This window comes from Engystomops pustulosus, chromosome 6, assembly GCF_040894005.1.
Source record: "Engystomops pustulosus chromosome 6, aEngPut4.maternal, whole genome shotgun sequence".
NCBI classification, from domain to species: domain Eukaryota; kingdom Metazoa; phylum Chordata; class Amphibia; order Anura; family Leptodactylidae; genus Engystomops; species Engystomops pustulosus.
The window spans coordinates 48,786,811-48,800,300 of NC_092416.1; the positions used below are offsets into that span (position 1 = coordinate 48,786,811).

General features: G+C 39.9%; 1 protein-coding gene across 2 annotated transcripts in view; it reads right to left on the reverse strand.

Moving 5' to 3' along the window:
* Positions 1–13,490, reverse strand: part of SKI (SKI proto-oncogene) — a 62,866-nt gene that overhangs the window by 6,251 nt on the left and 43,125 nt on the right. The window contains exons 2-6 of one of the 2 annotated variants that reach the window (XM_072155974.1): positions 3,454–3,573; positions 2,783–2,886; positions 2,395–2,666; positions 1,217–1,518; positions 88–318 (exon numbers count right to left, since the gene is read on the reverse strand). In XM_072155974.1, the coding sequence (XP_072012075.1) occupies positions 88–318; positions 1,217–1,518; positions 2,395–2,666; positions 2,783–2,886; positions 3,454–3,573 (1,029 nt within the window). The remainder of the gene's footprint in view (positions 1–87; positions 319–1,216; positions 1,519–2,394; positions 2,667–2,782; positions 2,887–3,453; positions 3,574–13,490) is intronic. The other variant, XM_072155975.1, reaches the window with a different exon arrangement.

The window sequence follows — 13,490 nt, forward strand, 5'->3', positions numbered from 1 at the left end:
CAGTATGCTCAGATTCAAGCCTATGTTTGCTATAGCCCTACAGGACCAAAAAAAAATTAAGTAAAAAAAAGTTATAAAAAAAGTTACCTGAGCTGAGTATTTCGCCCGTATCCGGCCGGCCTCGCAACCTTTATCGCACACTCTGACTTGCCTGGCTTGTTCCAACTCTCGCTTCAGACGTAACCGTGATTCATTAGCCTCCTTCATTTTTTTCTCGTTTTCAGCCCGGAGACGTTCAATTTCTTTTCTCAAGTTGCGTTTTGCCTCGGTTGCTTCTCTCAACTTTTCTTTCTTGGCAACACGGAGGAACTCCAACTCCTAATGATGACCAAATAAAAAAAAAAAATTATGAAAAAGTAAAAAAAAGCTGCAAAAGGAATCTAAAATAATAAGGCTGTAAAAAAAATAAATGTTTACACATTTATATATAAAGTTTTCAATGTTGTAAGGGGTAGGAGAGGGATATTTTATTCAACATTTAAAAAAAAAAAAAAAAAACCTTGCAAATCATTCAATTCATAATCAATATACTTTTGAAAGGATTCACGCGCTATATCCAGGGGAGGTAAAAGAGACAAAAACAGAACCAGAAATGAGACTTCCTCTTGCTCTCTGATACGGACATGCACAACAACATATTTCTGTTTAGTAACACCCTACAGCTAGGTCATGGGAAATCCTTTTCCCTTTACAATAATATGACATCCCAGCCAAGCCATTGTTAACTCCACTGCACTCCTGACTTTCTCCCCACCAAAATTAGGAACTCCATAGCGTGGGGGAAGGAAGCTGCCACGATTCATCTTGCAGACAGCAAGGAGAACAACTGTCTCCTGTCTGGGGCGCCATCATCTCGCAGGTGGACAATGTAGGTTATTCTTATAATATAATTCCATTAGGAAGATGTATTAACCTAGAGTTTCCCTAAAAGGTGCCTCAGACTCCAGCTCGTCCTTCCTTGGACACCATGTCTCCATGGTGTTTTCCTTTCTTTTATTTTGTATATGGACAACCTTCTGTAGGGCAGGTTTTATTGTATAGGTGATTGGTAAGGATGAACAAGTTGCAATGCCTTAGCACATTACCTTATGAAACAGATGTACCAGAATCTCTGGAGTCACAATCACTTCCTACCATGCTATGCCCAGAACAAGATCATCTTATTTCACAAATATTGGTGGACAATGTATACGTTATCTGTCTGTGAAAAAATTACCTGTTGGAGACTACGTTTGGCCTGCAACGCAGCATTCAGTTTCTCTTCTTGCTTCACTCTCATTTTTACTACTTCATGGAGGAACTTTTCTTTGGCTTCCTTGGAATCTAAACCACTGTCCAGTGCTTGCCTTAGGTGCTCCAATTCTGCCTCAAGTCCACTGCTGTGTGAATCACCATGATGCGCCCCTTCAAAAGAAGGGTTGACTACTGTTGGAGCCAACATGCCAGGAGAACTTAACTCCTTGGCTGAGCTTGAGGACGTGAAGGAAGGAGAGGAAAGCGAAGACAACGAAGAGGTAACTGAAAGACAGGAAAAACCAAGATAATAAGAACGGATATAACCAATTGTTGCTTGCTTACTCAAAGTCTACACATGCGAATAGGTCAAGTATAGCTTTTAAACTAGGACGGCTGCAATTCATAAACAGTGGAAGGAAATTACAAAAGCTCCTCAAACAAAATGGCATATTCCATCCTGAATCTAGTGCATGCATTATATTCAAAAGGAACCCATCGGAATCAGTAGGAAACAACCATCATGGGCAGCAAAATATGATTTCTTAGATAAATGAAATTAGGGAAAAACAAGCTCAATGTAAAGAGGACCGTGAGCTGCAAGGTATGTTGAAGGCCATATTAAAAACTTTCACACAATACCATTAGATTAATAAACATCTGAATTCAATTAGAAGTGTGACAATTTGTAATCATGTGTAATGTGCATGCTAGCTCCTAAAATGTCAGCAATAAAAATTCCCGCACGGAGTTCCTGTGTATGGCACACCAAAGTATCACAGGAGAAGTACAACACGGAGTGTGATGACCCGAGTGTGACCCAAGTGATTCATCCACCAGGCAAGGTGATACCCAGCTTCAGAAGAACAGCACAGATTAACTACTGGAACTTGACTCGTAAACATAATCCATTTAATCTTTGATCTGTAATTTCAATTTCATCACCCGCCCTCTGAGCCGAATAGAGCAAACATGATTTATAAGCAACATTATTATTTTTATGAAGGTCCCAGAGAAAATGCTTGCACAGCAAACTGCTTTATATATCACACTGGGTGAAAGGGCACCCTAAGCCATGGGAGATATTCTTAGGCAGGTGCGATACTTATAGCAACAGAAATGGTATACTTAGAAAGGTAATAAATTAATAATTCAACTCACACTTACATTCTTCTCTACTTTCCACCTCGATTTCCGTTTCAGATTCTTTTTCTTCTTCCCGGGCTGGGGCAGGAGGAGCAGGTGCCTCAGGAACTGATGGCATTTCTGCAGTGGGCCTTCGTTTTCGAGAGTGAGCAGGATTACTCGATGTCTGAATGCTTCTTGGCACAGTTGGTGCACACAATGGGCTTGTGATGACTTTCTGTGGGGCCGGGGGTGCCAGGGCGACATTGGGAGCAACCAGGTGCTCAAAGCTCTTGTAACTATAAAAACTATTTAATAAAAAGAAAAAAAAATTGCAAAAAGATTACGCACTACCAATACATTTTTTTTTGTAACTTAGTGACAAAAAAAATCTGAAGGTTTGACGAGAAAATTATAACCTTACCCATCTCTGATAAGGGCAGGCAACTCCTTCTCATTTGCTGAAATGGCAGGGGACCAGGGCCGGAAAGCTGACAGGCGCTGGCGAGGGTGACTATATGCTGAATTCTGCAATGAAAGAGAGAGGAAAAAAAAAGGGGTTAAAAACATATAAAACATGCTTGAAATAGCATATCTGTACTTGATGTCCCCTATGAGAAAGATAACAAGCAAAAAGTAACTGCCCCCTACTGGCTAACTTTTCTAATAGCAAGCTAAGACACAACAATGTACACACAATATGCCAATAGTTCTCGTTGACTGTGCATCCAACAAATTGTTGTGATTTGTGGTCATAAAGGATGTTCATTGCCAAATGTCCCTCGAACCCTTCCTTAGTTTGTGGCACTGGCCCGAATTGCTTATTAACTTTTACTGGAGAGGATGAATAGGATTAGATTTGCCTGCCAAAAAATATTATTAAGATCCTGCTATGGGATGGCGAGGAGGGGAGGCAGTCCTGCAACATGTATTTTCTAAAGCACTAAAAAAAATAAAAAAAAAAACTATTTACCTCCTATCCTGCATGAGACAAAACAATGAGAAGGAAATACCCTTCCGACAAGTATTTTAAGACAACACACAAGTTCCCATCAACGATATAAAATACAATCTAAAATGCACAAGATACATTACCTTGCTTGAGTTTGACAAATTTCGTAACCAACTTGAGGACTTGTCTTTTTCTGCTGAGCTTGGGGAGTGAAGGATGGATTCATCACTTTTCAATTTTTTAGGTGGAGGTTCAGATGAAATCTAAAATAAAAACATAAAAAAACACAACGTTAAAATTTTGATCGGTAACTTGGAGATGTATATATATGCACTATATATTGAAGTGTGTGTGTGTGTGTGTGTGTGTGTGTGTGTGTGTGTGTGTGTGTGTGTGTGTGTGTGTGTGTGTGTGTGTGTGTGTGTGTGTGTGTGTGTGTGTGTGTGTGTGTGTGTGTGTGTGTGTGTGTCTTCATAAATGTTTTACAATTGGTTCATGAGTTACCAAATAGCTACATCTGGTTGTGCTAAATGCCAAACTTCTTGCTTCTACATTATACATGCCCTTATATTACTTTGTATAAGGATTTAAGACTTCTCTATTGGCCTCTATACACTGGCCAATTAAAAGGCATGTACTCTTGCAGACTGATGAAAAAAAAGCCCAATGAACTACAGGAGATTAGACAAGGAACAGCAAATTTAGGGAAGTCTCTCTGCATGTGTGATGTTCCTTAAGAAGTATTTTAACTGCACAACTGAAAATAACTTTTGCCATGTCTCCTGAGAACTGAGTCATGCGCGATGGTATTTGTGACTATAAAGGGTAAACCAATTCCTGGCCGTAAATTGGTCCTCACCTCACAGAACTCTTTTTCAAAGGACCAATAACGTAACGAGAGGCCAAAAATGACTTCACTGCGCTACCGATATTAGCAATGACAGAAATGGAACTGGTGAGAATGAGCACCCCCATCCTAACCCACCCTGAAAATGACAAATGTCTGCTTTTTGCCTGCACATATTTTATGTGGTGTGAATCAGGAACAGCGCAGACCGTGTTTATTTGTCATGGTTGTTATGAAGATGACTTCACTCTGCCACAGCTGCACTGGATTCTGGGTAAGGTGCCAAATCCTGCTTTGACTTTTCCACAAGTGGTTAGATGCTTGGACTGTAAATCACCCTAAAGCATAGAAGAGACCTCTTGGCAAGAGAAAGGTTCCCTTCTACGTACAAATAAAGACGTAAAAGAACATGGGTAACTTACGAGCAGGTGCGTAAGAGTCTAAATTAAAAAAAATCAACTCACATTTTGGAGTCTCCAAAAGGCAGAATGTCTTACAAAACAAGTCTCCCGACACACAATTTCACATTCTATGTGAAAGGCAGATGAGAGTTAGTTTTTCTGGAAAACTATGCCTCCAGTGCCTCCTTTTGAAAGATAGATCATGAAATTCTCAACCTTCAATTCTCAACCTTCAAGAAGATTTGTGACCTGACTTAAGACAGGACCAAATCAGTCCCATCTGCAGAGAGTGGTTCTTCTCCTCATCAGTGCAGAGCTGGGAACTAGTCTGGCTAGGTGAGACACAATGGACGCGTCGAGACATATTGGTCATGGCTGCATTTTTTGTATACAACAGATATGGGAAAGCAAAGGTGCTAGAAGGGGCCCATTCTACACACTGACACAGTGGCAATATAAAATAGCACATGAAAAAGGATAGGCTAAGATTTTGCATTAGGACCCAGGATTTTAGAGCACACCTCTGCTCTAAGCTATATTGACACATTCCGGGGATTATAGATGAACCTTCATTTTAAAAAGTGAGCTCTATTTTGGAGGAAATGGGGATAATGATAGACAAGAATTTAAAAGAAAGGTGGGACGTTTTATTAGGAACACACATGACAAGGCAAGCATAAAGACGACCATGCAGGCATCCTCATGGAAATACCAATGAAGTGTTTGAGTTTGAAAAAAACAAGCTCTGGCAAGCTAATGATCGGAGTGCAGGTTACAAGCCTAAACAGGCTGTATATAAAGTTTTTAAACCAAAAGGAAAATTGACACAGAACAGAAAAGGTCATGCAAGTTTAGAAAGCATCAACTTGTGGCGTTGGTAAGATGAGCAAAACGAAGGCACCGGCGTAGATGAAGACCAATAGAATTGGAAATTCCTATATTGGCATCAAAATTGTGTCATCTAATGACAAGTCACCCTGATATTGCACTTGCTAAATACAGAAAGTAGAGGTAGTTTTTCTGAGCAGACTTAGGGTGAGGTCTTCCTGTTTCACTACAATCTCTTACGAGCAGCAAAAAAAAAAAAATTTTAAAAAATAAGATTCTCACCAACAGCAAAACCACAACACCAGACGCCGGTCTATTAGTTCTTATTTAAAAAGCAAACCTCAAAAGTAGTAGGTCTCTCTTTCTCTTCTTCTAAATGCTTAAGTGTTAGACAAATGAGTTTTTGATGTGAACGTTATAACCAAGAAGCCCGGTCTGTGTAATATATGGGTAGTAGGTACTGCCAATCTTTGCATTAAATAAGCATTGGTGTCTTGGGTGAATGAGATGAAAATCATATTGTTGGACCCTTCACAATCTAATTAAATTAGTATAAAATGTATTTGTGTGCTCTCCTAGCATTGAATGGCAGGCCCCATGTGGGCTGAGGACAAGTAATCAAATGTGACATTGTAGTATCTAAACGAGAGAAGAATAAAAGGAAAAAAGCAAATCCAGGAATCCGCCTTTGAGAAGAAGACATAACATACCATGCAGCTGCTTCCAGGCAAGCAGTGTCTGGATACCATTGTACTAGACAAAACAGACTTTGCCACTAAACTTGGAGAGGCAGTATGTGTAATCAGAGACACCCAGTGTCTGAAGTGTGGAGGAGACAGTGAAGAAGAACAATTGTCCTATTTAATACGCTACCCTGGCTTGGAGTTCTTCCCTTCCATTGTGTTCCTATGTGAGCTCTTATGTACTGATATATGATATGTGTATCACTACTATATATTTCACCTTGTTGAAAATTTCTATTTAGGGCAAAGCAAAGGTTATAGCGGAATCGGATTTTTATAGAATATTCTAAAATGTTGTACTTTATTGCACTGATTAATAAATATCCTTAACACCAAATCATTTAATTAACAAATCCAATTGGATCGGTAAAGCATGGTAATTTCCGTTTCTTAAAAAAACAGCACCATGTCTGTGCATAGGTTGCGTTTGAGCAGCCATACCAATAAAACACTTTCGGAAGAACTAGTAATGTTTTATTACTACTGTAACCAATTTAACTCACATGCCTTAATTCAGTCACCCCCCATCCTAGATGAAATGTGATTGAGCACTATATTTGGGTTAGGAGAGACTTCGAGGACCATTTCTATTTGTGCGTAAGGCAACAAACTTCATAAGACACAGAGCCCAAATCAAAATGTGTTTACATATTTAGGAGTGACAATCCATAAATGAACCTGCACTGTTCTGAAAAGACGCCTTATCTCCAAGAGCACATAAAATGACTCGAATAGTTTATGTCTTCTAGGAAAATGCCAGGTGATAAAAGCTTGTAAAATACAATATTCACGCATTTATGCAGTTTTTACTAGAGCTGGAAGCTACATGATGTGAAATGTGTCAGCGGTTATAGATGAATAAAATGGTATACTTTAAACAGGAGAATGGGTAAATTTTACAATAGTACCCATGTCAAAAGTTCATGTAATTCTAGTTTCAAGGTAATACATAGGACAAAAAAAAATACTAGTTTCCGAAAAGTACAGTTTTACAAAGAAAAAAAAAAGGGAAGTAAGACTATATAAATAGTCTACATAGCTAATAGTGGTATGGGAAATCCTTGAGCGGGCCACACACACAGATACAGTTCAGCCAACAACCCCCCCCCCCAAATACTTGCCTGTACAAGCGTGGGGAATGTAGAAAAGGGAAGTAAACCTTTACAGGTGATATGCAGAAATCCAAATGCCCGATTCGACTCGTTTTATATTTTTGGAGACTCATATGTCAACCATTTACACCACATTGTTGGTCAACTGGTTGGTTCAACATTAGTTGGTAATCTTCAAAACACTATACTTGTAGCAGTGTTAATAAAAAAAAAAAATTGTATTAAACCCTGCTCTTGACATAAGGAGCTTTAAATTACCATGAAGTTTCCATCACAAGAGGCCTCATCTGGAGACTCAAAAATTAAGAAGTGAGAATAGACAAGGAAGTGGTTTCAAGACATAGACTTGATACTGCAACTTGGCGTCTTTTGTAACTCGCCATCTGTACGCATAGCTCCAACTTTTAGGGAATAGACAACTTTGAGCAGTTAAAAAAAAAAAAAAAGTATGAATAATTGAGAAAAACTTCACATAGGTCTGTCGACACATGACTTTCAGGGCGGTAGGAATATGGAAACGGGTAACCCCCCCCCCTTCCACACCCAAACTAGGATAAAAAATTGACTCCTCACCAAAGACGTGATCTCCACTCTGCATCACGTCTGCCCCTTTGTTCGCCATCTAGTAAATATCTACAATAGTTTTTTTTATTTTATAAAGGAAAGGAAATAACAGTCTCTGAATAAGCCGGGTGAAATGTGCACTCTTTGTTGTTTAAGTTGAGTCACCACATAGTTCCATCAGTCAGAGCGACCACCAACAATTCATTAACTTGTAGGATTTGTTGGCATTTGCACTTGTATCGGCCCACGTAATGGGTCTGGAATGTTCGATAAGTAATGTCACCCCATCCGATGCATACTTTCCCCTCCCGTCTATATCACCAAGCACAGTTTTGTAGGAGACAGACCTACAGCCAATAAATGATTAGTTCTCCAAAAAGGAATTTTAGTTTTATTTATTTAAGTAACACCAATTGTGAGAAGGGTGGAGCAAAAACCGGTGGCATTCTGCCAATGAATGAAGCGGGTCAAGAGACGGCAGCAGAGGGAATAGTGTAAGGGAAGTGCACTTTCCTTTGGTGCTTTGTTTGGCAAGAACCGTGTGGGAACTATGTGTTCTGTTCTGTTGACTACTACAGAGGTGTTTGCATACCTCTACATATAGAGCGATATGGTGGCACGATGAGGTTTAGGATTGTGGAAAACAAACAATATTTCCTTAATAAAATTATATCTATCCATCCATCCATCGCATTACATTTATAAAATTGGATTATATGATGCATCCTATAAAATTGTGTTGAATCAATTAAACCATAGACCTCCATAAGACTTCAAGAGTGACAATGTCTTACCAGGAAACACCATCTTCAAGACGTTCTGGCCATGGGTTTAAAAAATAAAATATAAATATATATATAACTCCAAACATACACTGCCAAGAAGCAGAGGATATTTTTTTACCTGGATGCACAGCTAATGGACATTAAAATGTATCGATTCGGGATCAGCAGAAGTCAGTTCAACCTGCATTACAATCCTGTGCTTTCCCGAAAGCATTAACAAATTACACACTAAACGACACGCTTTATATATTAACTCTTCATCTTCTCTGCCGGGGCCAATCAATACATTTCCACAGTGCAAAGCAAGTCAGCAGGCTTGTGCATTTATCCGAAATACCCTGTACGATAGGGATTGTTGGAGCCATAAGAAATGTATTTCTTAAAGTAGCCAAGATCTATAGCCCAAAGATCTACTTTTATATAAAAGTATTGATAGAGAGAGATAGAGGCAAGAGATGACATTATATATATTATTAAAGAAAGTTTCATTGGGGGGGGGGGGGGGGATTGGAATCAGATGCATCCAGCTGTCTTAGCACATGAAAATCTCCGCTAACTTAATTACTTTAAATAATTGTCAGGACTTTGGAAACCTCCACGCAGCTTTAAGGACAAAGCTAGTCAACCAATTACGGTCTTAGACGTTGAAAGCTCCTTTGGCTGCCTTTAGGTATATCACGTGTTCACTGTACAAGATGCTGCACCCAGGGGGAGACAGAAAAAGCCTACCTGCTAGTCTCTATGCAATTATCCCGTGCAGCATGGAAGGATCTGATTTTTGTGCTTGTGCTTAGAGGGATGGAACTTGTTTTAACAGAGCAGAGGAAAAGCATTTAGAGGCTCAGTGCATGCGCTCAGCTTCTCAAAAATATACAGCATGTCAAGACTCGTGGGAGATTTAAATGGCAGCCTTGCAGGCGCCTAGATAGACTAAGGACTTAACTAGTCTATTTCAGATTATTCAGTCTTATTTAACCAAATATGTGCCGGTAAGAATTCTCAAGTAGGCGGGATACGAATCACAAAGCAAAAAATATTTATGGGTAGACAACACTATGAGCTTGAGTTTAATTACACAGGGCCGAGCCTTATATATGGTCACATGGTACCCATGTTCCTGTTTACTAGGTAGTTCGCATTATCAGTGGTGCTTTTATTGCGGCAATTAAAAGTGCAGGAATGTCATTCCCAGGTTCAAGGGGAGACACAACTTAAGAAGATTTCTCTGCGATGAAAGGATTTGCCCAGGTCAACGGAGTGATCAAATCCCAGACAGATCGTTGAGTCCTTGCAGGTCAGCCTGCCGTATTAAGCCTCTCTTTTCAAGACCAATTATATTTAATGTCTGCTTCCAGGGCCAACGGAAGGGGCAAAGCTAATGCCAGGGAGGATCCTAAGCCCTTCTACATATGCTTGCATAACGGATCTCCATAAAATATAGCGACAACTGGAGGCTGTTCCTGACGTCCCAACTGTTCCCACACCTGCAGCGATAGGATCTGCACGCTATATTCTTGGAGTTACAAACCGCGCTTGTGCTGTCATAGGAACTACAGTTAATATTCCCTCTGGTGCAAAGACTTCAGCTCCTTGAAGATTCCCTTTGTCTACTATAATTATAGTGGGTGATGTCTTAAAAAAAATAGGTTTTTATATCCAAGCTTTAAAATTATATAAATCCTACAGAAAACAGTAAGAATGGATACGCATTACCCAAATATCACATATCCAAAAATATATCTATATGTTTGATCGTTTAGTCTGCAAATACAACAATGGGATAACCACCATCATTCAATATTAGAGGAAAGAATGGCAGGCATGCAATACTGCACTTGGAACAAAGTCAAGTCTGAATACTTATACAAACATTACTACAACTTAGTTACTCTCTCGGTTATGGGCGCTTTGTGTGGAATGTGTTCACAGAGTAGTTTGGAGTACAACAGATAGTAAGTTCTGCAAGTGCAAACTCCAGGGGAACCATGTAGTGTGTGTTTACATAGGAGTACTTTGAACTTGGATCATATTCTACTCAACTGCAATACAAAAGTTTATATAGGCGGCCACACAGCTACAACAATAAGGGGGAACAAAATAAGAGGGATCTTTCTGTGGTGGTGCACATAAAAAGGTGTACCTTCTATATAACAAGTATAAAGCAAAATGGAGAGCATATATGATGCAGCAATGGTGTCTCGAGAAGTACCGTCCTGCACAACGTCAGCAAGCCTGGTGGCTTATTTCTGCAGAGCTGTTAATAAGGGCCGATTGTAATCGGCCAGCGTTAAAAACATGTTGCCCAATGTGTGATCTCAACAAAATCTGTTCTAGTCAGTAATGGGGGGACTTCTCAATAAACCCACAGTGTCTCCTAGACTACAGAGGCACCATTCATGTGAATATTACTGGAGGTTCCTCTGACCCCCTTTTTGGTAAGGACTGTGTAAATGCGCTTCCTGAGGAGAAACGGGGCAGCCATAAATTCTTTCACATCAATGCCGCTCGGCTAATGCAGTGCTGAGGTTGTAGCTTTTCCCTGTCCTCTCTTTCCACTTTGCCTTATGTCAAATCAAATTACATGAACAATCAATTTTTCTGTCTAGCCATTTTTTCCGTACGCTCGCGCCTTGCAGGGGGTGGAGGAGGAGGGAGCTGGGTGCCTGGCCTCTTGCCAGAGATTCATCAATAGGCAGTCTCCACGTGTGGTGGAACTGCATGGCGACAATCTGTCCTCTCTCTCTCTCTACTTACACTCTGGCTGCCATCCAAGCCTCACACCTGCTCGGTAACAGTGAAGCCCACTCAAAATTTTAGCAAGGGGTGTGATATAAAATTAGGCAGAGGTGCACAGAATGAGCGAAGGACTCCAGCGGTCAAGAGGCACGTTATGCAGAGAAATCGCAGGCACTGTGTCCTTTGCAAACATCAAGCTTCTTGTGCTTCAATTAAGCCACAGGGAAAGTACAATCTAGAAAATCTATAATTATGTGGGTGTTTTCTAGGCAGTCAAACAACTACGGTAAATCAAAAAAAAAGCAAAACAATGTTGAAATAGTTTTTGAAAAGGGAAAAAATGGAGCGTGTGCTGCTGCGAGAGAAGGAAAAATACATTTCAAAATCTGCCTTTTAGAAAACCAAAAATGTCACAGCATATAAAGTGCATAAAATATTTAAAAACCCACTAAATTTTGGTTTGCACAAGAGCAAATAAAAGGGGTTACATATGTGTAATCTACAAATGGCTATACACAGGACATGAATGGGAAAGAAGAGAGGGGAAAAAAAAGGAGCATAAGAGCAGGTCCCTAGGGAGACAGGAACCATAAAGAAAAATTCTGACTTGAAGAGGAAAACAAGCTCCATGGAGACCAAGCGGGGTGAGAAAAGGTCACTGCCTTTCAGGAGCATTCCAGTGGGTGTGCTATGGCCTACAGAGAACGTTCAAGCCCATAAGGGTCACCACAGCCCTATTTTCTGGGCAGGAGTTCAACCTGAGGTAAATGGCTAGACAAGGGCCAATAAAAACAGGGACTCTTTCACCAAAGGAGGACACCGATTCTTAACTCTTTGTTCAAGTTGATGACCAGACACAATAAATGTTTGGTGGCTAAATCAAGGCTCAGAAAAAAGCACAATGCAGGATTAGTGCTGATTGCTCATTCACCAGGCATATATCTAGCCAGGATCCAGAAGGTGTGCAACAGTGATTTTCTTTACCCCCCCCCCCCCCCCCCTTGGGTCTATAGGAGTACATGCCTAGGTAGACACACCAAGGATAGAGTAATAGTGGATTTTTAATACCTCATGACAAATAAAAAAAATAAATAAATAATTCTGGTTGCTAAGGGTTTACACCACTGTCGTTCACATAACTGCATTATTAGAATTTTTTTTTTAAAGCCACAAACAAATTCAAATCCTTTCTTCTCAGTGCTCCCAGTGGAGCTGATGGCTGTTCTTTCAAGCTTCTGAGGCTGTTTCACATCAGACATTCCAGCGACATTACTTGCCAAAGTTGTGGGGTGTACAAGTTAATGGAGTTTTGGCACTGTGCCCTTCCTCACAAAGGATCAATATGCAACAAGCAAACTTTTCCATTCAGGATTAAAGGAAATGTTGCCCAAGATGAGAAAGGCAGAATGAAATACAGGATGTTGTGGTCACAGAACTTGGAAGGTTTATATACTAGGAATCCAAGTTAATTAAAAGAGAATGTTTTAATATGAACATCAAGGAAGCAAGACTTTTGTTTACAGCTCTGTTGCTTAAAATATATTTTCTTAGACTGGAAAAAGAAGGCCCACCACGAGGTCTTCAGACTGGATGACAGGTACGACTAACAAATGGCCACCAAACACATGGCTCAGAGTTATTGGACTGAATGTAGACAGATTTTTTTTTTCACTGAAATATCAGAAAATATAAGATGAAAACCTAATGCGAATGTATGGATTGAACCCTCAGTGACTATAAATCTTCACATCATGTGGAAAGACCTGACACCATTAAAATTCCTGACCCAGTTTGAAAAGTCTACGATTTATTTCTTAAAGGAAAAAAAAAATTAGAACATTCTTCCTGCCACGACTCATTCAGTAGAAATAAAGACTTTGTACAACTTCAGACTCCAGGGTATGTACACACCCGCAGATATACTACAAGGTAGATACACTCAAAAGAGACAGGTGTTTAAGAGACTGAGTTCTAGACAAAACATGCAGCTGTGCGCTAGACACCGGGTTGTAGGACATGTCAAGGTAAAAATATTACTACATACTTCTTCATGTGGGAGCAGAAAACTGTAAATTCTTACCAAAAGCCTAGCAGCTTCTCACTCACACTTAAAATATGTTGCAGACAAAAAGATAAACCAGACATGTCCACTATACTGTCATCT